This window comes from Geotrypetes seraphini, chromosome 16 (assembly GCF_902459505.1).
Source record: "Geotrypetes seraphini chromosome 16, aGeoSer1.1, whole genome shotgun sequence".
Classification (NCBI taxonomy): domain Eukaryota; kingdom Metazoa; phylum Chordata; class Amphibia; order Gymnophiona; family Dermophiidae; genus Geotrypetes; species Geotrypetes seraphini.
Window position 1 is genome coordinate 38,649,173 of NC_047099.1, and position 26,172 is coordinate 38,675,344.

Below are 26,172 nucleotides of genomic sequence, written 5' to 3' on the forward strand. Positions count from 1 at the left end.
ATTAAGCATCACATTCTTTTAAAGTTTTAGCTTCTTTGAAAATTCAGTTAAATCTGGTGTTACCGGTAATTGTAATCCTGCTGGAAGAGCTCTCCAGGCTTCACCATGTACCAGCTTGGTAAAGAATAGGCCACTCTCTGCTCAAAAATTGCCATACCGCCATCAAGCCCGGGATCCTGTTTCCAACAGTGGCCGTCCCAGGTCCCCGGAGAGATCCCAAAGAGTAAAACAGATTTTAGGCTGCTCATGCAGTGGACTTCCCCAAGCCATCTCAATAATGACCTGTGGTCTTCTCTTTTAGTAAATTATCCAAACCTTTTTTTAAACCCCGCTAAGCTGACTTCACCACATTCTCTGGCAGCGAATTCCAGAATTTAATTGCACATTGTGTGAAGAAATATTTTCTCCAGTCCGTTGAAATCTATGACTTAGCAGCTTCTCTGCATGCCTCCAAGCTGAAGAGCCCTAACTGCATTAGCCTTTCCTCCTAGGGAAGTTGTCCCATCTCTTTTATCATTTTTGTCACCCTTCTCTAATTCTGTTATATCTTTTTTGAGACACAGTATTTGACATAAGGTGCCCAACCAGCAAAGGCTCCTGTTAACTATCTGAAAGGTAGCAGCCAGGCCCTACCCAGAAAAAAATCATACTGTCACCTTCTTCAGATTAGAAGACAGGGCAGAGCAGTGCATGGAACTCAGTACCCTGTTTCTAAAGCTCCTGGTGAGAGACGCGTGTTTAGCCACATTTAATAACACACAGGCTCTGCTAGCAAAGAGTGAGATGCAGGCACAAAATTATGATAAGCTTTATTTTGTTTAAAACAGTGCCAAAAGTGTCCATAGAAGGGGAAATCCACCCCTTAGACCAAAGTCCTCCTTTCTTGCAAATTCAGAGGCCGAGTGGATGCTGAAATCATGGGAAATCACATGGCTAGTCAGTAGCTCCTCCCAACCCCTTCAACAACAAAAAAAAGAGAGCTGAGACACTACTGACCCCCCTGGGAGTTGAGAGTTGGTCATACCATACCACTCAGCTACTGTATATTTTTATAGAAGAACCTGGAGTAAGATCAGCAAAAAAGACAGGGGGGAGGGATCAGCGATGTGTTATAAGGCATTCAATAGCACTCCAGAAATATCCTGCAAGCTTTGGAAGGTGGCTAAACTCCCCCCCCTTACAGTATCACAGTCCCCACTACTGGCCAGGTGCATTCTCCAAAGACTTTAGCTCCTCTTTTACAAAAATAAAATTAAGGAAAACAAAAAAAAAAAGAACAAAAACCCTACACCTATGAAAAAATAAAAGATATCCTTTCTTATTGTCCTTTACAATGGGGCCGTGGAGGCTGCTGCTAGTGTCTGTACAAGCTGCATCTTGCTCTCTCGTTCCTGGCGCTGCCTTCTCGTGAGCTCCACCCTTCTTGGCTCCAAGCCACCACTGGGGTTATAGAAGACGGCCCCGGCACTCTGTCGAACCGCAGCAGCAAAGCAATTCCTTGCCCTCCACGCTGCCCACCTCGTAGTTATAATCCCAGGTGAGCTCCGTGCCTGCTCGGATTCTCCTAAGGGGGAGAAAAAAAAAAAGAGGAACATTTAAATGCAGAAAAAGCACATCTGGAATACAAGTGATGGCTCAAGGATGCTGCAGAGGCGGTGAGACACCCTGTGGTCAGGTTTAGGCTTCACAATTGCAGTGTAGGCTCGTTCCAGCCCCAGAACAGCAGGGCAATGAGGGGAGCAGGTATACAAAAATCATCACAATTTGACGGCTCAAGGGGCCAGATCCCAGCCCTTAAACCCCGCATCCTACAGAGCTAGAAGCATTTGCCAACCTTGCGACGACAAGACGCCATCGCCTGAATACGAAAGGAGGATGAAATTGGCTGTGGTTAGCTTTCATACTTCAGGCATGCTGTACCAGGGAGGGTTTCTCCAAGACCTCTGCCCTCTTTTTCTCCACTAAGCACTTACTTGCTGGCGAAGAAGGCTACCCAAGGGAAGCGAAGGTCATGAGTGTCCACAAACACATTCTGCACAAACAGATTGGGACTGCAGCTGTGCTGTAATTGAAGAGGGAAAAAGCCTTGAGAGCCACATACGAGGGCTGGAAAAGATGCTAGCTAAACAGGAGTGGACAGGTCACAGGGGGAAAAAAAACTTACATTCAGGTAGCGGCCAAGGTTCCCTTCTAGCTTGGCGTCGATAATGTAACAGGACTCCTCGCCGTCATAGAACTGCCGTGTGTTCCTCCGCATCCCACCTTCTCCCGAAGCCATGGCGTTAGACTTGATGGCGATTCCGTGAGTGGATTTCAGAGCAAATCCTCTGGTTGATTTGACGGCCACCTGTCTCTTCACAGGACCTGCCAAAGAACAGCGGCAGTCTGTCTTTCCAAACCAAGACTGAAAATGGAGCACGTGCCCGTTTATCTTCAGATACTGAGAAATTTGTCTTCCTCCTTCCTCCCGTGCTGCCCTGTACTAGGGGGCAGCTGGTGTATTATTACCCTTCCAAGTTTATTCTATGCGTTGTGCAATAAAAAGTAATGGGGGAAACAATCAAGTGTCTAGGTAAAAACTAGAGAAAAATAGGGAGAACTAAAATCTATAATAATAAAATGCTAAGCACGCACTCTTATCCCGTGTTCCCTGAGTCCTGATCTGTCGGGATGTGGCCACAAGAGTGTGCATGCGCGCTTACAAGGATCTTTAGTCCTTCCCGGCAAAAAGTGGAGCGAGCGAGGAAGGGGGAGCGGCGAATGGAGGGTTAAAATCCGCCCCTTCTACCGACTGGACAAGTCGCCACGCTGCGTCTCTTCCCAGGGCTCGGAGGACGCCTCTGAGGGTGGTCGGGGCCCGCGCTGCTCAGTCCATGCGTCTGGCTGGCTCTCCCACCAAAGCCCCCCATGGTGGCTGCTCCTCCCGCATCCGGCTCCGCATCCAAAGCCTCCCCGAAGGCTGGCTCCCATGAAAATGCTACCCTTCCGTTCAAAGCCACAGTGGCAGCCCCCCCAAGAGCCGCGTCGGAAACCCCTCTGACGTCACAACGTCACAGACAAGGCTTCCGACGCCGGTGCGCCTCCGGAGAGAAGCCGCCGCCCCGAACAGCAACACAACATTTTCATGGGAGCCAGCCCTCGGAGAAGCCCAAGAGGGGACAACACCGCGAAAAGCTCCAGCAAGAGAGCCAACCAGACCGCCCAGAGCCAACCAGAGGAACATCCACCAGCTAAATCTGCTTCTTCCTCTATTGAATTGTACCTACCGATGGCACCTGAATTTTTCTTGTCTTCCTCCGCCTCGTCTTCCGACCCTGAGGAGATGGTCTGAATGTCATCGCTGTCGTTGGTTGCGGCCTGGGCTTGGGCCTGGGCGGCTGGCTTGCGGCCGGACTCTGCTTCGCTGTCCGAATTGCTGGACAGTGTCAAGACATCCTGTGAGAAAAGTGGGCAAATGAAAAGGACAAGGCTTCAGCCCACGGTTAAGTTGGATAAACTCAAGAGGTATTAACGTAGAACAAAATCTTTGCCAGAGAAAGGAAAATGCTAAAACCAGAGGACATAATTTGAGGCTGAGAGGTGGGAGACTCAAGAGCAATGTAAGGAAATTCTTCTTTACGGAGAGGGTGGTGGATGCCTGGAATGCGCTCCCGAGAGATGTGGTGGAGAGGAAAACGGTGACGGAGTTCGAAAAAGCGTGGGATGAACAGAGGATCTAGAATCAGAAAATAATAGTAACTATTGAAGAACTAAGGCCAGTACTGGGCAGACTTGCACAGTCTGGGTCTGTATATGGCCATTTGGTGGAGGATGGGCTGGGGAGGGCAGGGATGGTTTATATGGGCTGGAGTGAGCTTTGATGGAGAATTCAGTAGATGGAATCTAAGCACAGTACCGGGGCAGAGCTTTGGGTTCTGGCCCAGAAATAGCCAAGAAGGAAAATTTAAATTAAATCAGTAATTTAAAGAGAAAGTAAGGTTGGGCAGACTGGATGGACCATTCGGGTCTTTATCTGCCGTCATCTACTATGTTATTATGATGTGCCACATTTTTTTCTCTCTCCCTGCTCTCCACTCTATGTCCAACATTTCTCCCTCTCCACCATATGCAGGACTTCCCCCTCTCACCCCTTTCTACCTCTTCTCTCCCCCCCCCCATGTGCAGCATCTTTCTTCCCCTCTCACCCATTCCCATGTGTAGCAACACCCCACCGACTCTCCCACTATGAGACCTGACATACCTCCGAGGTCTCCTAACGCAGCAGAAGTGGCATCGCTCTGAATGGGCTACTCGCGGCCTGCCCCACCAGGGCTTTTCTTTGCTGCGTCACTGACATGGCAGAAGGAAGGCCCTGGCGAGGCAGGGCCGCATAGCAGCCCATTCAGAGCAATGCCACTGCTGACTGTCCAATGCCACCGCTTTAGGGGGCCTTGGTCACTGAATTGGCGAGTCCAATTTACTCGGACAACGAATTGATTTGAATCGATTCTCCAAAGTGAATCGGTGAATTGGGCAGCACTAGTCTGTACCAGTCTAGAGGGACACTATGGCAAAGATGTTCAGAGGTCGCACTAGGCCCATGACATGCCGACCTCTAGTTCTGTGAACAAGGCTCTACCAATCTTGCAGATTAAAACTTCTTCCCTCGCTTTTGAGAGGAAAACCAGACCTCCTGTGAGAGTACAGCACTTAGGGGAAAGTAATACTCACATCAGTGGTGGTCTGTGCAGGTGCCGAGTGTCTCCTCGTCTGGTGCATGCTGGTCTTGCTGGGTGGCCTTCGGATGCCCTCAGGTTTGGACGGGCTTGGGTTATAGCCGTACAGTCGGCCGCTTTCTCCTAAACTGCAAACACAACAAAACTTTTCAGCACAGCTCTCTGGTATCAGAACACACATACAAACAAATAAAAATCCAGGCACCCGGTTTCATTCATCTGCTTTCTAATTGTACTTTTCTTGTTCTGATGCATAAAAGTGCAACAGTAGGAATTTTGCCTACATCTCTGCTGCCGTACTGCGTCTCAGCAGGCCTGAAAAGAAGTTAACCACCTCAAAAATACAGGAATCATCAATATGAAAAGGAATAAGGACATTTTTTAAGTACCTTCTTACTTCTCATTTATAATCTTAATGTATATTTTCTTCAAACCGCTTAGAACCTAACGGATGTAGCGGTATATAAGAAATAAATTACATTACATTACATTTAATTTCCCCCGAATCCCAAATCCGCAACGGCTTTGCTCAAGAGGGGAGAAGAAACATGAAAAAAAGGAGAAATTAGGTTCTTACCTGCTAATTTTCCCTCCAGAATGGCACAAACGAATGGGTTTCTCTCCTCTGCCAGCAGGTGGAGACTGAGAACACACAGAATTCTTAACAGTACAAGTGGGCTGTGCAGTCCCTTAGAGAATCAGTCTGACAAATAGCCAAGCAGAAACTCAAAACTATAGGTTTTGTCCAAATTTATTTCATTTAATTGTATTCCAATGAACAGTGCAAAACAAAGCACAACTGTTGGAGAAGGATCAGATCAGGCAACCAGAACTAACCCCCCCCCCCCCCCACTGACCCCCAAGACCTGAAGAAACTCCTGCGCCTGGGGACGACGAGAACCAATTAGGGAGCAAATCTGCAACTGCAGCTTCTGTACTCAGGCCTCAGGAAGGAACATCCTCCCCACAGCGGTGTCGAACAGAACTCCGAAATACTCCAATCGTTGAGACAGAATCAAATGACTCTTGGAAAGGTTGACCACCCAACTCAACACCACGACATAGGCGCTCTCCTGAAAGGACTTTGCACAAATCAACCAGTCACCTAGAATGAACCAAGATGCTCTCCTTAAACAAGACCTTCACCAGCACCAATACCTTGGTGAAGGTATGCGGGGCTGCGGCCAGACCAAACGGAAGTGCATAGAATGGATAGTGCTTTCCCACCATCACAAAGCGAAGGAATCGCTAATGGGAGTCCTGAATAAGAATATGAAGGTAGGCCTCTGTCATGTTGAGAGATGTCAGAAATTCCCTGGGCTCTACAGCTAAGATCACAGATTCCATGCAAAAATAAGGGACCCGGAGCACTCTGTTCACACATTTCAGATCCAGAATAGGACGAAAAGACCCCTCTTTCGTGGGCGCTGCAAAGTAAATTGAGTACCAACTGGTGCGAATCTCTGAAGGAGGCACAGGAACCACTGTCTTAAGATCTACCAACCACTGAAAAGTCTAACGAAACACCCATTTCTTCCAAGAGGCTTGACAAGAGGAAGAGAGAAAAAGATCTGGCAAGGGATGGTCGAACTCGAGAGCATACCAGTCTCTAATTACCTCCAGGACCCACTGATCTGTGGTGATCCTGGTCCACCCACGGTAAAAAAACACCCATAAGTGGATGTCCACCTGAACCAGGGGAAGGACCCAAGCACCGTCATTGGGCAGGTCGAGCGGAGGAAAGGGAGAAGGGGTCCTGGCCTCCATGGTGAGCACCCAGAAAGGACTGCATCCGCTGGAAGAAATGACCGCGGGAGGAAGCCCCCAGACCCTTGACCAGGTCTATACCGGCTAAACTCCTGAAGACGACCTCAACCCAGACCCCCTCTAGCAGTCTCATTCTGCTGGCAAAGGAGAATAAACCCATCAGTCTGTGCCGGTCTGGAGGGACAATAAAGAAAAGTGATTTATCATACGACAAGAGTTTTAAGGATGCTTTTTAGACTGGCATTAACGTCGGCTCTTAAACTTCCCCTATCTAATGTCCTTCCCGAACTATTCCCCTCTTTCCCTTTTGTCTCTGTTTTGTAGTTCTGTTCGCTTGATTATTTATATACTTTTATGTATTTCCCCTTCGCTTTAATTATGTAAACCACCTAATTAGGTGCTAGATAAAACTTTTTTTAAAAATTCTTTATTCATTTTTAAATCTTACATCAAGTGTACAAATTATAAAACATATGAATTAAATACATCACTTGTATTTCTTACTAGAATAACATCAAAAATATAAATTTATACCCATCCCCTCCACCCTTTCCTTTAACATTTAATCAAAAATATACAAATATAAGTATTATTTTCTATTAAATAAACCTACAGTAACTTTTAAAACACCCCCCTCCACCCATTTGCAAATAAACTTTCAACAGAAAATGGTATCTATTCATTAGAGTGAGATGTCAATGGCCCCCAGATCTTTTTAAATTTATTATAATTCCCATTTTGAATAGCAATTATGCTTTCTATTTTATAAACATATAACTGGAAAGATTGTACAAGGTTGAATTATTGTTTCTGGTGGAATTCAGTATGTCATGTGTTTAAAATGGAAAGAGCGTTGGCAGTTCAAAAAGGTTACTATAATAAATTTAAGGATGTGAGGGGGCCATTTTTAAATTATTATAATGAATAATTTACACTTTTCCCAATTTTTAATTCTTACATGTGGATCGGGGGTGGGGGTGGATTTCTATTAATAATATATATGAATGATAAGATATTACATTCATGTGGTATATTTTTTGTTGTATATGGAAGTGGGAGGGGGTGGGGGTTATATCTTTTTGTTGTATGATATGGTAGATTTTCAAGTGATATTGTATTCTAATTGTTTGATATTTACTGTACACTTGTGAATTATAAAATGAATAAAGAATTAAAAAAAAATAAAATAAATGTGACAACGAATTCCACCAAAAGTTATAATTTAATCTACTGCAGTTTTTCCAATTACTAGTAATATGCTGAATGGCGACTCCTGTCATAATCAATAAGAGTTTATTGTTGTTTGACGAAATCTGACTCTTTGTTCTCATTGACATTCCGAATAAAATCGTGTCGTATGATAGTGCTACCTGATTCCCTAATAAACAATTAGATAAAACTTTTAATAAACTTTAAACTTTGCACCTCCAGCCCACAGTGGGTCAAAGGAAGCACATTAATCTGGTGGATTTTTGGGATTCTTTTAAAATCTGATAAACTATTCACTGCACACATCTTGAAAACAGGGCTGTGGAGTCGGAGTTCTGGGTACCAGAAACTGAGGAATCAAAGTTGAAGGATTTATCTGCCGACTCCACAGTCAGGGCTGTGGAGTCGGAGACAATTTTGGGTACCTGGAGTCGTGGGTACCAGAAACTGAGGAGTCAGAGTCAAAGGATTTATCTGCCGATTCCATAGCCAGGGCTGTGGAGTCGGAGACAATTTTGGGTACTTGGAGTCGGAGTCGTGGGTACCAGAAACTGAGGAGTCGGAGTCAAAGGATTTATCTGCCGATTCCATAGCCAGGGCTGTGGAGTCGGAGACAATTTTGGGTACTTGGAGTCGGAGTCGTGGGTACCAGAAACTGAGGAGTTGGAGTCAAAGGATTTATCTACCGACTCCACAGCCCTGCTTGAAAAGCAGATGCATTTGCTGCCCTCGAAGAGAAAAGAAGCACATCCTCATCCATCCTACTCACTATGGGATGCACCCATGGCCACCGTTTTGTCTTGTAGCAGAAGCAACCTGCAGCAGACTCTCAAGCTAAAAGCCTTTGCCCAAAGAGACATTTCGATGTAGCCTAAGTCCTGCTTTTAAAAAAAGGAGTGCTGGCTCATCGAAAAGCATCCCTGGGCACTTATTTCACTATTGCACACATGGCATATTAAGAAACCCACAACTTACACTGGAAACCTGTTCTCTTCAGAGTCCTGCAAAAGAAAACAGAAAAACTGGTTTCTTTCTTTGCAATTGCTTGACTGGCAGCTTCTGCTCATAGTATAACAAAGAGTGAGTAATGCAGGTAGGGGTTAAGGAGTTACAAGAAAGTAGTGGAGAAGCAGATACACCAAGATCTACACAAAATACGAAGGCTTATTCTAGTTCACAAATGGGCACAAATTAGTGGCACAGAGACTAGATTAAACCTCTTACCCCTAGAGACCCCGGCACTGCTGCTGCCCGTGCTACACCCGGCTTTCATTGCACCTTTCATGAATACCAAATTCTTGAAAAAAGGTTTTATTGAAAATGTGCACACATACACGAGAACTTACGATGGAAAGGCTGTGTATGTAGTTCTTAGAGCAACGTTCTATGAGCCAGAAAAGCTAGGGTTAAATCCCGTTACTTCACCCTCCATTGTTTCAGACACAAGAACTTACTGTAAACCTTTCAGGTTAACAAGGAAACATCTCCTGCTGCTGAATTTAATATGCCTTGAGCTGCTACGAAATCCAAATCCCTTTCCCCGTTACCTTTGCCGAGTCTTCTCTTTTCAGGATCCTAGATTCTGTATCCAAGCCAGCAGTCTCTTTATGTACTAGGCCAGAGGTTACGGGCTTATCAGCCTCTGAGGACTCCCCTCTGCTCAGTCTGATATCGGAGTCTCCCAGTCTTAAGGATGATCTGCTGTCTGAATCGTGTAATGTGTCCGACATGTTGGAGCTCAGCCAGGATGCCACCTTGTTCTTGGAGGTCTCTTCAGAGACAGGTAGCTTACAAGAACCAGTGTCCTCGTGGCTGACCTGTCGGATGATCCCAGAGTCCTTGGAGGTGGTCTCTGACAAGCCGTTCTCTCTCTGACCCCTGGTCTGCCGCCGGGTGGCATAGCTACGCCATACAGAGCTGGTGCTGAAATCCTCATCCTTGCAGAAGTTGTCATCTGAGCTGTCATCGTTGGACTCGTCCTGCTCCTCGCTGCCACTGTTCTCCCTCTCTTCTTCCTTGAGATCTACACCACTGCTGTCTGATGAGCACTTAGCGTCGCTCTCGTAGCCTTCCTTGAAGTTCTCAACACTCTCGATGTGGTCCAGGTTAGCAAAGTACTCATCACCCATCTCCAGACCCTCCTTGTCAGCAAAGTCATCTGTAAGGATTTTCCCTGGAGAAAGAGAAGTACAAGAGAGGAGTGACAGGCTGTGTTCCTGGAAGCTGTGTGGTAGTCTACCACCCTGAACTGTATAGGATTGCTACAAGACACCCCCCCTCCCTGCAGCTTTTAAATCAGGAGACAACTGCCACACACCCAACAGTTAGAACATCTCCCAAGCAATACGAAGTGTTACATATTCAGGACCCACCCTGGAGCAGTGCACAGATAAGCTCTGGAAATTGGTGCCAGAGGATTTGGTAAAAGTGGACAAGTTCCTGGAGGAAAAGTCCATAAACTGCTATTAAGAGAGGCTTGGGGAAAGCCACTAATTATCTCTGGTATCTGCAAGATTCTCAGGACCTGGATTGGTCCCCGCTGCAAACAGAATACCGGGTTTGATGCACCTTGGTCAGTTCTTAAGATTCTTAAGGGGCCCAGAGAAAATTTTATTCACTAGAATGAGAGCCCCTTTGGTTAAGACAGAGAAAAAAAAAAAAAAGGAATCAAGCATCCATCTGCAGAGCCCAATTAATTTATTCCCTTCCTGTCCCAAAGCCATAAATCTACCCACATATGTTCTCTAGATTTCCTTCACCTCTTCATAAACCAAAATCTTCTATGCTTATCGTCTGCTTTCCTGAAATGCTACTCTTTTCGACCCCCTCCTCTCCAAGAAGTTGTTTCATGCCTCCATCAACCTATCTGGGAAGAAACAGCACTTGAATCTATCCCACACGTCAGGACATCTCTAGAACCTGCTGCAAAACACCCTTGGACCATCGCCACTATCTTGCGGCAGTCACCGAGACGACCCCATCATGTCCCTGCAGAGAATCTGTGCAGTTCCTTGCTCTTTTTCATCTCCATGAAGAGTTTATTACTACAAGTCATGATAAAAATCCCTGAAAATCGTGAGGGGTAGAGGAAAACGAGTAATAAGAGCTCTCGCAGAATAAATCTCTTTAATTACCCATCCCTGAAATGAGATGTTTACAACAAGAAGTAAGAGATGTTTACAACGAAATACATACAATGAGTGTCTGAGATGTAAAAAAGTACTTTCTGGGATACAAATTGCAAATGGAAGAGAACCAAGATGGTTTGAATCAAAAGGAAGTATCTAGTCAGAGATTGGAGTGCAGGGGAAACAATTTGGGTGGAATACCTTTACGAATGGGAAGAAGGATGAGTTAATCTAAAATCAAGAGAATTGGGGATTGGGCAAGAATTGGGAATTAGAATTTGTTAAGGAGACGGGTCGTCAGTGATTTTCTGAAGTCGGCGTAAGAAGTGGCCTCGAGAATGGGTTTTACGAGCCATGTGTTCACTTGGGCTGCCTGGAATGATAACATTCTGCCTAGGAACTTCTTGTAAAGACATGTTACTCTCATTGTATGTAACTTGTTGTAAACCACTTTGAACTTATGGTATAGCGGTATATAAGAAATAAAATTATTATTATTATTATTATTATTATTAATTCTAGCGATGTTTATGTCTACAAAGAGACTGCCTAGTGCCACTGCTCTGTAGGACTATCAGGTTAAGAATTTCTTATTAATTCACATTAAAGGGCAAGTCTGGGGGAGGGGAGGGTTTTGTACCTGCATAGATGCAAACAAAGGAGCCTTTGGCGATATCATCCAGACAGCGGATGCCCCAGCCCTTGTTCTGCGTTTTGAAGAGCTGCAGCCGCACTTGCAAGCCGTGCTGGACCAGGCGGTTGGTGCACATGACCTGGTTGCATTTGCACCTCTTGTTACACTCGTAGACTCTAAGAGGGAAGGAGCAGTTCTGGTGTTAATTGAAAAGCATGCTGGCCTTTGAGGGACGCTCATTGCAGGGCTTCATTTGCAGAAACGAGTAGGGGCTGAAAAGCTGGGCCATATGCAAATGGCACTGGGGGAGACATTGTTTATTATGTATATTTTATCTAGAATTTCCCTACAATACTAAGATAGAGCAGATTATAAGTTAAAAAAAAACCAAACCCTTGAAAGTGCCCAACACCAGGAAATCCCACCTTTGCCTAACTGTGCCAAATAATGGGAAACACTGTCCAACCAGTGTGAAGACATTGGCCACTACGCCAGCTCCCCAGCCTTAAGCTTTGAAGGTCCAGCTCTGATTTTTTTTTTTCCCTTTGTTTTTGGAAGGGATGGGGGGATTGGATTTTTTCCCCCCAATATTCTTTATTCATCTTACAAGTACAAGAGAAAATAACAATAATACTTATACAATATCACTTGAATATCTAATCTTATTAATATCACCATTAAAAATAGATATAAATCCCTTTTTCCCAACCCTGTTATTACACATGTGATTACATATAGATATTATTCTCTATTAATCCAACGCATCAATATATAAATAGACTTCCTCCCACCCCCCCAACCCCTGAACAATTATATTAGCTGAGGAAAAATGATAATTTATGATAATTTATTCATTACAATATTCTATTAATGGTCTCCAAACCTCCTGAAAATTATTAAAATTTACTTTCTGCAACGCTAACGTTCTTTCCACCTTATACATGACACAGTGAATTCCACCAAAAACTGTAATTTAATCTATTCCAGTTTTTCCAATTGACTGTAATCTGCTGAATGGCAACTCCTGTCATAATAAGTAATAATTTATTATTATTTGCAGAAATTTGACTTTTTTTTCCTCAGGATTTTCTACGGGTGGGGGGATTGTTCCGCTCCTTTCTCTCCTCCGCTTACCCTGTGGGCAGACATTCGTCCAATCTCTTGTGTTGGAAGCCGGCTGTGTTGCTCATTTGCCCTCCTGGAGTGCAAGCTGTCGCTTGGATTGTCAGCTGGTGGCACGCACATCTGGATCTGCATCAAACCAGAACAAAAGCGCTAATTAATTATTTTACAGGAGGCCAATGAAGTGGAGCAGCGATTACAGCGCAGGTTCTCTACTAGCAGGTCCATGGAAGGGAACTGGAGGAAGGGGGGTGGGGAGGAGTCCTCTCTTCCAAAGAAACGTATTTTGATCTAAAGCTGTTCTCTACTAGGTATCAATCTATGCAGATTAGAGAATGACATGGTGACAAAATTCATCACCGTCCCCGTCCCCGTGGATAACCGTGGGAAATAATCCCATGTCATTTTTTAGTGTCTATTTCAACTAGAGAATGACACGGTGACAAAATTCATCACTGTTCCCGTCCCCGCGGATAACCGCGGGAAACCATCTTCATGTCATTCTTTAAGGAGAGAGGGAAGAATCAGAGTATGAGTGGGTCAGTGGCCACAACCACTGACCCACAAGCTTTGCTTTGAAGAATGCTGGTGTAGAAGGACTGAGGTTGAAACAGACACTACAGAATGACAGTCTCTGGTATCCAGAGCAGATATTGTGATGTCATAATGCCTCATTCCACCAGTGCCTAAGAGCCATTCACATCAGTGATGTCACAATGGCTTCATTATCCTTGGCTCCCATAAGAATCAGAGTATGAATGGCCACAACCACTGACCCACAAGCTTTGCTTTGAAGAATGCTGGTGTAGAAGGACTGAGGTTGAAACAGACACTACAGAATGACAGTCTCTGGTATCCAGAGCAGATATTGTGATGTCATAATGCCTCATTCCACCAGTGATGTCACAATGGCTTCATTATCCTTGGCTCCCATAAGAATCAGAGTATGAATGGCCACAACCACTGACCCGCAAGCTTTGCTTTGAAGAATGCAGGTGTAGAAGGACCGAGGTTGAAATAGGCACTAGAAAATGACATGGGATTATTTCCCGCGGTTATCCACGGGGACGGGAACGGTGATGAATTTGGTCACCATGTCATTCTCTAATTTCAACCTCAGGCTGTTCTACTCCAGCATTCTTCAAAGCAAAGCTTGTGGGTCAGTGGTTGTGGCCATTCATACTCTGATTCTTCCCTCTCTCCTTAAAGAATAACATGAAGATGGTTTCCCGCGGTTATCCGCGGGAACGGGAACGGTGATGAATTTTGACGCTGTGTCATTCTCTAATACAGATCTGCAGGACAGCACATGCATGCAATATTTTCTGAAGGGCACTTGACATTTTCCAGCTCATTCAGAATCAGAGCTGGGATCTGGTGCCATTTTTCCCTTATAGGACCTCCCCTAAATTTTAGTCCCGTCCTTACAGCAGCAGTCTTTGTACAGGGGCCACGTGCAGCAAGGTTCCTTCTGGAATGTGCGGATCCAGTTGTTTGTCCACTCAATGTCGTCGTTGCACAGAAACAGACTCCCTCCATTCTCCTCTCGCTGCTCCCTTGGCAAGGGCTCTGAACATGGCTTCTCCAATATCCAAATCCATTACTGTCACCCTTACCCATGAAAACCAGCCCTACACTATCTTTCCCTTCCTTTGAGGCAGGGGTAGGGAACTCCGGTCCCCGAGAGCCGTATTCCAGTTGGGTTTTCAGGATTTCCCCAATGAATATGCATGAGATCTATTTGCATGCATTGCTTTCAATGCATATTCGTTGGGGAAATCCTGAAAACCCGACTGGAATACGGCTCTCGAGGACCGCAGTTCCCTACCCCTGCTTTAAGGGAATTAAATCTGCTGGGAAGCTCAGTCAATCTTTTGTTTTCAAGTTGATAGAGATCTGAAATGGACTCCCTGACTCTATTCCAGTGGTTCCCAAACCTGTCCTGGGGGACCCCCCAGCCAGTCAGGTTTTCAAGATATCCCTAATGAATATGCAGGAGAGAGATTTGCATATAATGGAAGTGATAGGTATGCAAATCTCTCTCATGCATATTCATTAGGGATATCTTGATAACCTGACTGGCTGGGGGTTCCCCAGGACAGGTTTGGGAACCACTGCTCTATTCGATTGATAAGCCAGTTGCAACTATTTCGCAAAACCCTGAAGACTTTGCTGTTCTTGCAATATTTAAACGGTTTAACGCAGGGATCTCAAAGTCCCTCCTTGAGGGCTGCAATCCAGTCGGGGGTTTCAGGATTTCCCCAATGAATTTGCATTGAAAGCAGTGCATGCACATAAATCTCATTCATATTCATTGGGGAAATCCTGAAAACCCGACTAGATTGCGGCCCTCAAGGAGGGACTTTGAGACCCCTGGTTTAACTACAGGATCAACGAAATTATAATATTATAGCCCTTCTCTCATATTCCGCTTTCTCTGTATGCTAGTCTTAATTATATGTGAACCGAGTCGAGCTCTGTTGGGAAATGACTCGGTATATAAATCGAAGATTAGATTAGATAAGTCCATGAAGCACTGGCTACAGTAACCAATCGTAAGGCACTTATATGCTGTGTTAATAATGGTCTTCACCTTCCAAGGGAGGTTCCTCTTGCTCAGAACATAACTTTTAATTAAGAGTTCATCAAAGTTGGACAACCTGCTCCTAATAGTTTTGCTTCTGTGTGTCAAATGCAGATAGGAAGGTGAAAGAATAATTTATTGAATTTGATATACCGCCTTTGTTGCAGCCCAAATCAAGGTGGCTCATGATAATTCAAATTAAATTAAAATAGAAAACCATTAAAAATAGGACAATAACACACTCACGTCCTGGGACTCCACTCGGCCAGTGAACTGGTGCTTAATATAAAAATACAACCACACCTACCAGCACAGAGGACCCTAACTCACCTGTCCCGGCAGCCATCAGTGCAGTCACAGCCCACCAGGAACTCCCAGCTGGTGTTAATGAAGACTCCCTTGCCGGGGATCCGCTCCTTGCTGTAGGCTACCTGTGGAGGCGGGGTGGTGTCGATCTCATTGACGCAGGACAGAGGCACGTCCTCCCTGTTGAAGGTGATGTCGGGGATGTAATAGAAAGGCTTCTGGGGCTGGAATTTGCGGTCCACCAGCACGTAGGGGTCCAGGCAGAACATCTCCAGGTACAGAAAGTTACATTCTGTCTCAAAGAGGTAACGTTCAATCTCAGGCATGGTGCGTACGCACAGCCCACATGGCGTCTTGTAGATAACATGGAAGCCCATCTTCCGGTTGACACGGCGGCGGGCGGTCATGCGGCGGAAGTCAAACAGGAGTGGGATCAGCAGGGGATTTTTGCCACGGAGCTGGTCGTTCCTCGTGTGTCGTACCCGAGAAAGGCAGGCGTAGTTACACACGTGAGGCAGGTAGAAGAGTTTTTCCGTGGGAGCTCGGTAGGAGGGCTCCACAGGCACCCGGTCTGTCATGCCGTGGTACTGATGGATAGCGCCAGTGACTGCCTGACCCGAGAGGTACCTACAACGCAAAGTCACAAGAAACATGGAAAAAGATGTCTCTTTGGTTCTTGCAGTCTCACAGTAAAGGAAGAATTACGAAGGCAGTGCAGAAAATAGTGGATGATCTGTTCTATTAGATATGGTTATATCAGGGGTGTCCAACCTGTGGCCCGAGGGCCCTGTGCAGCCCCAGTTGAGGGCGATGCAGTGTTTTCCTCTGCTGCCCCCGGGTGTTCACCATCTTACTGGCTCCCTCCTCTGTCTTGCTGCAGCGTTTGTGTGTTTGTGCAGCCCCAGAAAAAGTTTTTTCAGCCAGTGCGGCCCAGGGAAGCCAAAAGGTTGGACACCCCTGATTTATACCAGGGGTGGGCAACCTGCAGCCTGCCACTGAATTTTAAGCAGCCAGCAAGACTATGGGACGTATTCATAGAAAACGCAATTGACCAGAGTTCTGATGTTTTTAAATACTGTACTTAGCTAGCAAATCTTTTCAGAACAGCCAATCGAGCAGTTTGTTTCCATTGGTTTTAGTTATTTAAACACAGGTCTAAGGAACTCCATGCATTTCTGATATTACATAATATTGCAGCTTGCTTGGAACAGTGCTGACATTCACTTGGCCCTCTGTATATAAGCTGCCCACATCTCAGAACTAAATTGTATGTTCCAAATTCGGCTGCAGTTATACCCTGAGGATTGCCCTAAGCAGCTGACAATCTTTTAAAATCACATTTCCTAACAAAGGGCTAGATTCACTAAAGATAGCGACTCTCTGGCCGATTTTCCAACAGTGATTGATTCACTATCAAGTCTGTATGCAAACCCACCGTCTCAATCGCTTAAAAATACCAAAGGAGGAGCCTGCAGTCTCTCGACTTACCTGGGCTGCTGAGCTCCACTGGGTCTTGTGCTGGAAGGAGGCTCGCTGAGCACAGGCGAGACAGGCGACGACTGGCCGGACCCCACTGAGCCTGGACGGAAGGAGGTGCTTTTCTTGGCCACCTGCTTTCTGTACAGAGCCAGCTGATTTTCTGGGCTATTGGAGAGAGAAAAGCGTAGACAGACAAGAGAAGGTTCTGGGTCTCCGTCTCACAGGCAGTACAACATCATGGTTGAGCAGGTGTACTGAAATTCACTCTGCATCCCACTGACTTTGCCTCTAAGTCAGTAAAATCAACGACACTGGATTTCCCCCCTTGCTCTCAAAATGGTGACAGGTTAAGAGAAAGAATCAGGCTGGACTGTAGGAAAATAAATTGATGCAGCAGATAAGGATGGCCTGAGGGTGTTGGAGTGGAGTGTTGGGATGTACCTCACCTGCAAAGCGCAAACTGCTGCATTTTTCCTCCTGTTGGCCAAGGAACCTAAACACCTTTTTTTTTTTTTTTGTAACTTGGGAAGTTTCCTTCAAATGGTTTACACTTTCAGCCCAATCAGAATCAGGGTTGGGGTCTGGCCCCATAAATCTCCATTCACCACTTCCATGCAATCCTTCCCCCCATCTCCAAAACAACTAGGCCAGCCACTTGCAGCAATGCTCTAGGCCAGAAGCCATTCTAGGATTTAAGGGTAAGTTAGATGTACATCTCCTTATGAGTGACATGGGTAAGGGTAAGCTAGATGCACGAGAAGCTTAGAGCGATATGGGGACTAAAACTATGCCAGGGTACACCTGGCGGGGCCAACGCATGTGCAGATCGCCGGACTTGATGGACCTAGGGTCTGTTCCGGAGATGGCGCTTCTTACGTTCTTAAGCCATGTACCGGGTCACCTTTCAAAGCCCTGAAATTATAATTCTTGACACTCTGGACATTAGGGGGGTCACCTGAACAGCCAAGCTGACCCCAAAGCCCTTTTTTTTTTAAATCAGAGAGAGAGAGAGACAAACTGTTTCTCCCTACTCCCTTCCCTTTTAAAGAGAAAAGGTCCATTGTGGCCTGACCAGCCCGTCAATGAATGTCTTAATGGCAGAGAGAAAGCAAAGGCTGATCAATGGGGTAACAAGAAGGCACTTACTCCATATCAATAAGCTGATGAGGAGACAGAGGTGGAGGCGGAGGAAGCGGAGGCGGCGGTGGTGGTGGAGGAATTATTGAATCTGTATTTTTAAACTGGGTACCGGAACTGCTTAAGTCTTGCGTATACTGCACAACGGGTCCTTTGCTCCTCACTGCACCTAAAGGGAAGAGGAGGAGGAGGAGAAAGAAGACACATCATGGAGATGGAGCACCAGGAGTGAAAAGAAGCACGGAAAAAGGCGGCCGCCACTCTTTTCTGAAATGCTGCTGCACCGCACAGCCAGCGGGGCTCCAAGTGGCGCTTACCAACATTGGGGCGGGTTCGTTGTGGCCCCCCTTGTTTCTTCTCCTGGCTGGAGGCGTTGGAGGTCTTCATGCTGAACATCGGCTCCAGCCGCGTGGAGCCGCGGTAAATCCACTCGCACCGCTTGTCATCCTATGATGATTGCCAGGAAAAATCACAAGATACCCGTGTTGGTTACATCCTTATACTCTCTTTGCTCTTTCGCTGGATAGATCACATATGAGAATGTAAACATCCACTTCCCTAACAGACATACACAAAAATCCTGCACTCAGCTCTCCTGGAACCCTCATGCTTTGGTATTTTTAACTCCCCCCCCCACCAGTGACAGTTATCAGCCAAGAGTCATGCTCAAGGGTTCCTTCTGGAACTCTACAATCACAGGCCCTGAAACCAGACAACTTTTCTCATTCCTGCCCATGTATTGTAAATGCTATCCCCACTGCGTGCCTCAAAAATGCCTTACAGTTATCTGTTTGGGTTGGGATGGCAGGGAAGGAGCCCCACATTATTCATCCTTCTAACAAAGCTCGACTGAGTGACCACTTTTCCAACTGGGCCAAGGAGCTACCTCAGTAGCCAAATCCTCAGCTGTAAAGAATGCCTATCATTGTCTGCTGGAAACAGAGAATACTGAAGAGCTAAGTGGCTGCTCATAATTCTTTAGTCTCTGTCTCCATCTGCTGGCTGATGAGCATAATCCATGTGTTCTGGTTAGGATGAAAAGGAAGGAAAGAACTTCTTTACACTAGGGCTGCCACCACCAGTGTATGCCCTCTGACCTCATTTACCCTCTACCATGAACTGGCCATTAAAACAAACAAACCCCAATCACCTTACTTCCTCCTTAACCAACTCTGCCTCTTCCTTCTAATCCACTGGTTCCCTCATACAGTTTACAAACTAGTATAGATCCAAATGGCCTGCAAAAACATAAGTGAATGCAGCTCTCTTTCACTCTGATGGTGGCCAGTACGATACCAATGGCTCTGAAGAGAACAGATATGAAGGCATGCAAAATTACTCCCAGGCCACTGATGGGGTTAGAGGTGAGGGAGGGCAAACTTAGAATTTGAAACTGTTGGATAAAGAAGTAAATGGGGCTGGCTGTCCAAGTAAACCCAAGTTTAGGGCAAATTTGCTTTAGTGCTTTAATGCAATGTGAATGTGTTTGCAACTATTTTGGACAATAAATTCTTGTTTTTCTAGGCTGTGGCAGTTTGCAGTGGTCTTTTGGTCTGCCCTGAGCTCTGCTGTCAGAAGAGCTCAGAGGCAAGATCCAGTCTGACACAGAAATTGTGTGAAAGCATTTTTGAACCAGTTGAATATAGGACTGGGAGTTGTAAACAGTCCCTGGTGTCAGACGTTTGAGTGGACCAGGAGGGACATGGGCCAAAGGAGGCCATTTTGAAATCTATTTTTGAAAGCCCAGTTTTCCCTTTGAACCATGAATGTTACTTTGGGGCTTTTCTGAAAATTGAAGTTCCTGAAGGAATAAAGTACTTTAAGTTGGAACCAATCCAGGTGTGTTTCCACCACCGCTCGGTCAGTGCCGTGTGCTCTGGGCTCTCTCGGCACGGCCTGGTGACACAATGCATGCAGGCAATTCTGTTTTACTTCAGATATGTGCACAAAAAAAAACCCTTTCTGCACACAAATTTGGTTGCTCCCTTCCCCTCCCTACCCTGCCCCTTATTAGCTGTAAATTTTCTACACATAAAATTTGAATACATTTAGTTTTCTGCATGGCACATTATTACACTCATGGTAGAAACCACACAGTCGGACTTCTGTGAGCGGTTCTACTTTTTAGCCTTTTCGTATTGGCCCCCTCCGCACTTTACATGCCACAGCTCATTAAAAACACACACACACACAGACAGATGAATAAAGTTCACATACCAGAAAGAGGATTTTGACGAGGCTGCCATCCACTTCCTCCACCTTGGATTTCCACCAGGTCCCCTCCCACTCGGTTTTAATCAGCTGCCCACTCTTGAGCAAGACCATGGGGCGGTTCGGGTAGGCGGTGATGTACTCCTCAATAAAATCCCGACAGGAAACATCCTCTATGTCCTCCCAAGACTTCCTCACTGCTCAGAACACACACAAACCCACCCCACCGATACACAAAACGTAAGATTTCACAACACAGACAAATTGAAATTGCGTGTTAAATATGTCCCTCCGCTCAGCTAACTAGTGACTTCTATGAAATGAGGCAGGCCCTTTGCAAGCTGACATCATTGTTTCCATGGAGAGGTGACCATGGAAGAATCCCAGAAAAATTAGTGACACAAAGGAAAGGCAGGTAGGGCATAAAAATGTAAGAATAGCCTTACTGGGTCAGACCAATGGTCCATCAAGCCCAGTAGCTCGTTCTCACGGTGGTCAATCCATTAGAACTTGGCCAAAACCCAAGGAGAGGCAATATTCTTAGCTACCGATCCCGGGCACGCAGTGGCTTCCCCCATGTCTGTCTCAATAACAGACTCTCAAAGCAAGAGGGTGCACACTTCATGCTACCTAACACGTCTGTTAGTTTTCAGCACCTTTTTACTGTGTGATTTTTCTGCAGGACAATGACACAGTCCAAGCCCCCCAACTGACCTGTGTTCCAAAAAAGGAGACTAAAAACCCGAGATGAACCACTGTGTCATCCCACTGCTCACAGAGAACAGAATAATTTCCAAGGTGATTCATAGGGGCTAAAAGAACAACCCACGCTCGCTCATTCAGGCTCAAATTACGCCAGCTTCCACAGCACACGTACATTTAGCTGGACAGCAGCGTTCTTGGGGGTTTCAGGTGGGATCGGAAAACACGTATGCATTGTCTTTTCCGATCTATAGGTAACCACGCCATATTAACTGTGCCCATGCAGACATGTAACTTTTTTTAAAATTTAATTTAAAATTTGGCTTATAGTTATTTAGTGGCAGCTCCATGACAGGGATTTGCCTGGAAAGGGTGTGGGTATTCTGTCCTGATGGCATTTTCAAAGGGAAAACAAAAACCTATACAGGTATTGTACTTGCGCTTTGAAAATCAGGTAAAAAATGTACCCTGAAAAATAAATCACACTCTATATACAGCTGTTTTGGGGTTGGGTTTCCGTTTACTGCAGGATCTGGGGGTGCTAATAATGACCACTTATGCGGTACTTTTTCTTCTGCTATTGAACACTTGGGGCCCATGGTCTGACAGCATCCCACTCCCCCCCCCCCCTTTCCGGTACCTAGACTGCACAGAGAGGGGAGAGGAAAAGGGGTCAGCAGTCTTGGTCTCGGGAATCTGAACAGCTACTTCGTGTCTCCCGTGGCCAACGAGGCTCATGCTCTGGGTATAAATAACTTATTTCATTTTAGGCAGCGATGAGAAGGTCAACATGACTTATTTTGTGCTCTCGGAACTCTTCCTGATCCTGAAATTACTTAGCCCTCCCCCCCGGGAAAAGGACAGAAACACAAACCACTCACAGGGCCTGCAGACTGGGTACAGCTCCGACTGAACGACATAGGATGCGTAGCCATCGTCAAAGAAGATCAGGAACCTAAAAAGACAAGCAGGACCTGAAGAGGGTACTCTCAAAGTTACCATCGAGACTAGATTGGTGGGAATACTGTTTACAGAGTATTATAACTTTTTTTTTTTATTTTCTTTAGTCAAGTTTTTGCTATGAGTATGTTTACATATGGAAGTTTTTTTTGTAAACTGCTTAGGTGTTAAGCAGGTGATAAAAAAATAAACAAACCAAGAGCCATCATCGCTAGGAAAAAAAAAGTACAAAAACAGAGCTAAAAAGTACAAGTCTCCCTTCATATTTGTGGGTTTGGCATTCATGAATTTGGTTATTCACAAGAATCCTGCCTCCCAGACTCCTCCATGCCTTACTTGGCCCTTAGAGGGAACATTGCCTAGAAGTCGCACGATTATGGCGGTATAGAAGAATAAAGTTGTTATTATTATTAAATATCAGCCATGAGACACAGCCCAAACAAACAGGATGATAGGTCAGGTACCTCATCTTGTTTTTAACGTTTGGAGGCTCAGCCACAATCCCAGCATAAAGCCACACTTGGTTTCCGTCCTTGTACTTCGCAACCACCCGGCTCCCCACAAACAGCTTCTCTGGAAAGGGGTGATAGTCGTAAGCAATATGATTGCCTGAAAGGAGGCTCTTCCCTTTGTTGTCAAACTTTACTTTGTACTTCTTGCCGGTACCTGGAAAGGGAAATATGCAGCATTAGCAGAAAGCAATTATGTGCAGAGCTGTAGGATGCTTCGTAATCAAGATCCCACAGCTGAAAAGCCAGCATGTAGACCCCTCCCCCACCCCGGTACTGCATGCCGCAAGTACAAGGAGCCAAGTGGAGAGGATTTCCACAAAGCGCTCAACCACAAAAGTGCTTTTCGTGAAACTTCTGTCTCAAAAGAGGTAAAGCAACAGCTTCTGAACTAAATATTGTGTGGGTGGTTTTGTTTTTTTTTACTGTGCATGTGTTTTTGGAACCCACTTTGTATAAAGTGGAATATAAATAAAAACCATAAATATAAAATATCATCACAATAAGGTGATAAACCCAAACATACCTGATAAATTTTAAAACCATTAAGATGGGTGGGAAGGGTGGTAATTTTATGTATTGTAAGACAAATTAGAAAGAATATCAAGTGACGTGTTTAATTGTAGTTTTATTGTTTGTACACTTGATGTAAGATTGAAAATGAATAAAGAATTAAAAAAATAAATAAATAAAACCATTATCTTGCAGATTTAAATGAAACTCAAAGATCAATTACTCTAACTTGTTATACTTTTTTTTTTGGAAGTTAACAGACTGCAGCTGGAAATATAACAAGGCCTTCTCCTAAACCCGACGTACCCATGGACTGAATTGCGATCAGAGTTCCCTTATGCCAAGTCTTGGTCCTTTTCTTTCCCAGAATCCGCATGCCAACCATCAGGTCACCGTCCTTGCTGAGGTCGCCCCCTACAGTCCCAGAGCTCATTTGCTGAGACCCTCCCAAGGAGCTGGTGGGTGAGGAAGGGAGGGAGGAGGCTCGGCCCGGGGGGCCATCTGGTAAAGAACAGCGTACAAGCATAGTCTGTTACAGGGCTTAATATGACACAACTCCCTCTAAAAATCTGTAAAGCACACAAGCTAGCTGAAACAGGATGGTAACTGGAGACAGGCAATTTCTGTTCCTATAAGAAAATGCTTTGTGTGTTCAGTCAGCCTAGCAGAATCGGAGCAATGTTAGAATACGAGGTCTGACAATTAAGTTCTTGAACTCATCCTAGAAAAAGTGCTACATACCTCATTGCTGGATATTACTATGATCACCTTCGAAGTACTCCCCTTGGGAAGCTATGCACCAACACCAGTGCCTACTCCACCCTTCAAAGCAATTCTGGAACTCTTATTCTAGAATGGCCATCAGAGTTGTCGTCGTATTACCCTGATGTCTTCCTTTCAAAATTTTCTTTATCTTTGGGTAAAGCAAAAAGTCATTGGCAGGCCGGATCAGGTGAGTATGGAGGGTGTCCCAATAGTTATTTGTTTTCTGGCTAATAACTCCCTCACAGACAGTGCCGTGTGAGCTGGTGCATTGTCGTGATGGAAGAGCCATGAGTTGGCGAAAAGTTCAGCAGATTGTTTTTGTCTAACTTTTTCACGCAGCCTTTTCAGCACTTCCAAATAGTAAATTTAGTTAACTGTTTGTTCAGTTGGTACAAATTCATAATGAACAATCCCTCGGATATCAAAAAAAAGGTCAGCAACAACGTTTTGGCTCTCAATTTGGACGGGCAGAACTTTTTAGGTCGTGGAGAATTGGCTGACTTCCATTGAGCACTTTTAACGCTTTGTTTCGGGGTGCACCCATGTTTCATCATCAGTGATAACATGGCCCAAAACATCGTCGTCTAGCCTCTCCAAAAGGTCTCGGCAAATTTCGATTCTCCTTTGCTTTTGATCATCGGTGAGCTCCTTCAGGACCATTTTTGCACACACCTTTCTCATGACGAGATTTTCAGTTAAGATTTTCCAGTTTCTCTATCGATGTTTACTTGGTCTTCTAAGCTTCTCACGGTCAGCTGACAACTTTTGACGCACAATTCGACAAATGTTTGAAATGTTTTCATCAGTTCTCCGACACTGGCCTCCCTGAACTTTCTTCATCAGCTTTCTCTCCCCTCAGAAAATTGTTTCAATACATTTGTACACTGCCGTTTTCGTCATGGCATTATCTCCATATACTTGGACTACCATGTCCCTGATTTCACTTCCACTCTTGCCAAGTTTAACAAGAAATCTTATGTATGTTCGTCGATCTGATTCAAGCTCTGACATTCTTGCGACGGCACCCAATACTAAATGCCACTCGGCAAAACACCGTCACATGTCGACACGAACACAGCTGTGAGACACTGATATAGCAAGGGCATGAAACCTTACCGAATTGTTTGTACAGCGCTGCCAATGTAAGCGCACGGAGGCAAGTTCGCAAACTTAAATTGTCAGACCTTGTGTAAATCGGTTCATAGTCAGTGGCGCGCAAGACGCCAGCGTGCTGACAATTCGGCGCAAGACAGAAGCGCGCGGGGGAAAATAATTTTTAAAGAGCTCCGACGGGGGGTTTGGGGTGGCAACCCTCCCACACTTTATTGGTTAGTGTTTGCGCTGCTGTTGGAGGGGGGTTCGGGAGGTTGGAAATCTCCATTATAGTGAAAACGGAACTTTTTCTGATTTTTTTTTTCCGGAAAAAATTCCGTTTTCTCTAATGTGGGGGGTTTCACCCCCCCCCCCAACGGCAGCGCGAACACTAACCAATAAAGTGGGGGGGTTGCCATCCCAAACCCCCAGTCGGAGCTTTTTAAAAATTATTTTTTCCCCCGCACGCTTCTGTCTTGCGCCGAATTGTCGGCGCGCTGGCATCTGGCGCGTGATTATCCTGTCACCATGTAAATCAGCACAGATTCTACTCTGCTCACAAAACAGCTTTTAACATTTAAAACAAACTTAAGTATTTGTTTGGTCTGTTTTTACACACATTATGTCCAGAACCATTAAACACAGAAAACCAAAATAATATTTTCCCTGAATTTATGGACCTAGCCTGAAATAGTTGTGTGTGTTTTCTTATTTGGTTTTTACATTTTTCTGAATTGTCACTGCAGACAAATTCTCTCTTCCAGTTCTGGCTTAGCTCTCTCCTGGGTACCTGATTTTTTTGTGACCGCATCCATAAACTTCTGAACGTCTTGGGCAGATTTCCTCATGGCAGCCATGGCTTCCCGCAGCTGCAAAGAACAAGATAAGAACAGCCGTACCGCGTTAGACCAATGTTTCCAACAGCAGCCAATGCAGGACACAAGTACCTGGCAAAAACCCAAATACTAGCAACATTCCATGCTACGGGTGTCGGGGCAAGCAGTAGCTTCCCCCATGTCTGTTTCAATAGCAGACTATGGACATTCCTCCAGGAATTTGTCCAAACCAGCTATGCTAACCGATGTTACAACATCCTTTGGCAATGAGTTCTAGAGATTAATTAGTGAATATCCCCTGATTTTTGTACTCTTTTTAAAGGGTGAAAACTGTTTCACTCTTACCTGTTCTACACCACTCAGGATTCTGTAGGCACGTGAGATCTCTCAGAGAGATAAAGAGATAATGGTTACTGCGGATGGGCAGACTAGATGGGCCGTTTGGCCTTTATCTGCCATCATGTTTCTCTGTTACTAACTACAACCCCCCCCCCCCAGCTGTC

The 26,172-nt window shown here is 45.3% G+C and overlaps 1 protein-coding gene across 5 annotated transcripts in view; it reads right to left on the reverse strand.

Annotated features, from left to right (window-relative positions):
• Positions 1 to 779: 779 nt before the first annotated feature.
• The window catches only part of SETDB1 (SET domain bifurcated histone lysine methyltransferase 1), a 37,264-nt gene continuing 11,871 nt past the window's right edge, over positions 780 to 26,172 (reverse strand). For 4 of the 5 annotated variants that reach the window (XM_033923808.1, XM_033923806.1, XM_033923803.1 and 1 more), the window contains exons 5-22: positions 25,624 to 25,702; positions 23,283 to 23,477; positions 22,419 to 22,620; positions 21,876 to 21,949; positions 20,299 to 20,489; positions 18,399 to 18,528; positions 18,091 to 18,250; positions 16,954 to 17,109; positions 15,490 to 16,092; positions 12,588 to 12,704; positions 11,460 to 11,629; positions 9,239 to 9,864; positions 8,667 to 8,692; positions 4,711 to 4,843; positions 3,267 to 3,435; positions 2,165 to 2,364; positions 1,974 to 2,062; positions 780 to 1,564 (exon numbers count right to left, since the gene is read on the reverse strand). In XM_033923808.1, coding sequence (XP_033779699.1) covers positions 1,447 to 1,564; positions 1,974 to 2,062; positions 2,165 to 2,364; positions 3,267 to 3,435; positions 4,711 to 4,843; positions 8,667 to 8,692; positions 9,239 to 9,864; positions 11,460 to 11,629; positions 12,588 to 12,704; positions 15,490 to 16,092; positions 16,954 to 17,109; positions 18,091 to 18,250; positions 18,399 to 18,528; positions 20,299 to 20,489; positions 21,876 to 21,949; positions 22,419 to 22,620; positions 23,283 to 23,477; positions 25,624 to 25,702 — 3,438 coding nt within the window. In that variant the 3' untranslated portion in view covers positions 780 to 1,446. Of the gene's footprint in view, positions 1,565 to 1,973; positions 2,086 to 2,164; positions 2,365 to 3,266; positions 3,436 to 4,710; positions 4,844 to 8,666; positions 8,693 to 9,238; positions 9,865 to 11,459; positions 11,630 to 12,587; positions 12,705 to 15,489; positions 16,093 to 16,953; positions 17,110 to 18,090; positions 18,251 to 18,398; positions 18,529 to 20,298; positions 20,490 to 21,875; positions 21,950 to 22,418; positions 22,621 to 23,282; positions 23,478 to 25,623; positions 25,703 to 26,172 lie in introns of all 5 variants that reach the window. The other variant, XM_033923807.1, reaches the window with a different exon arrangement.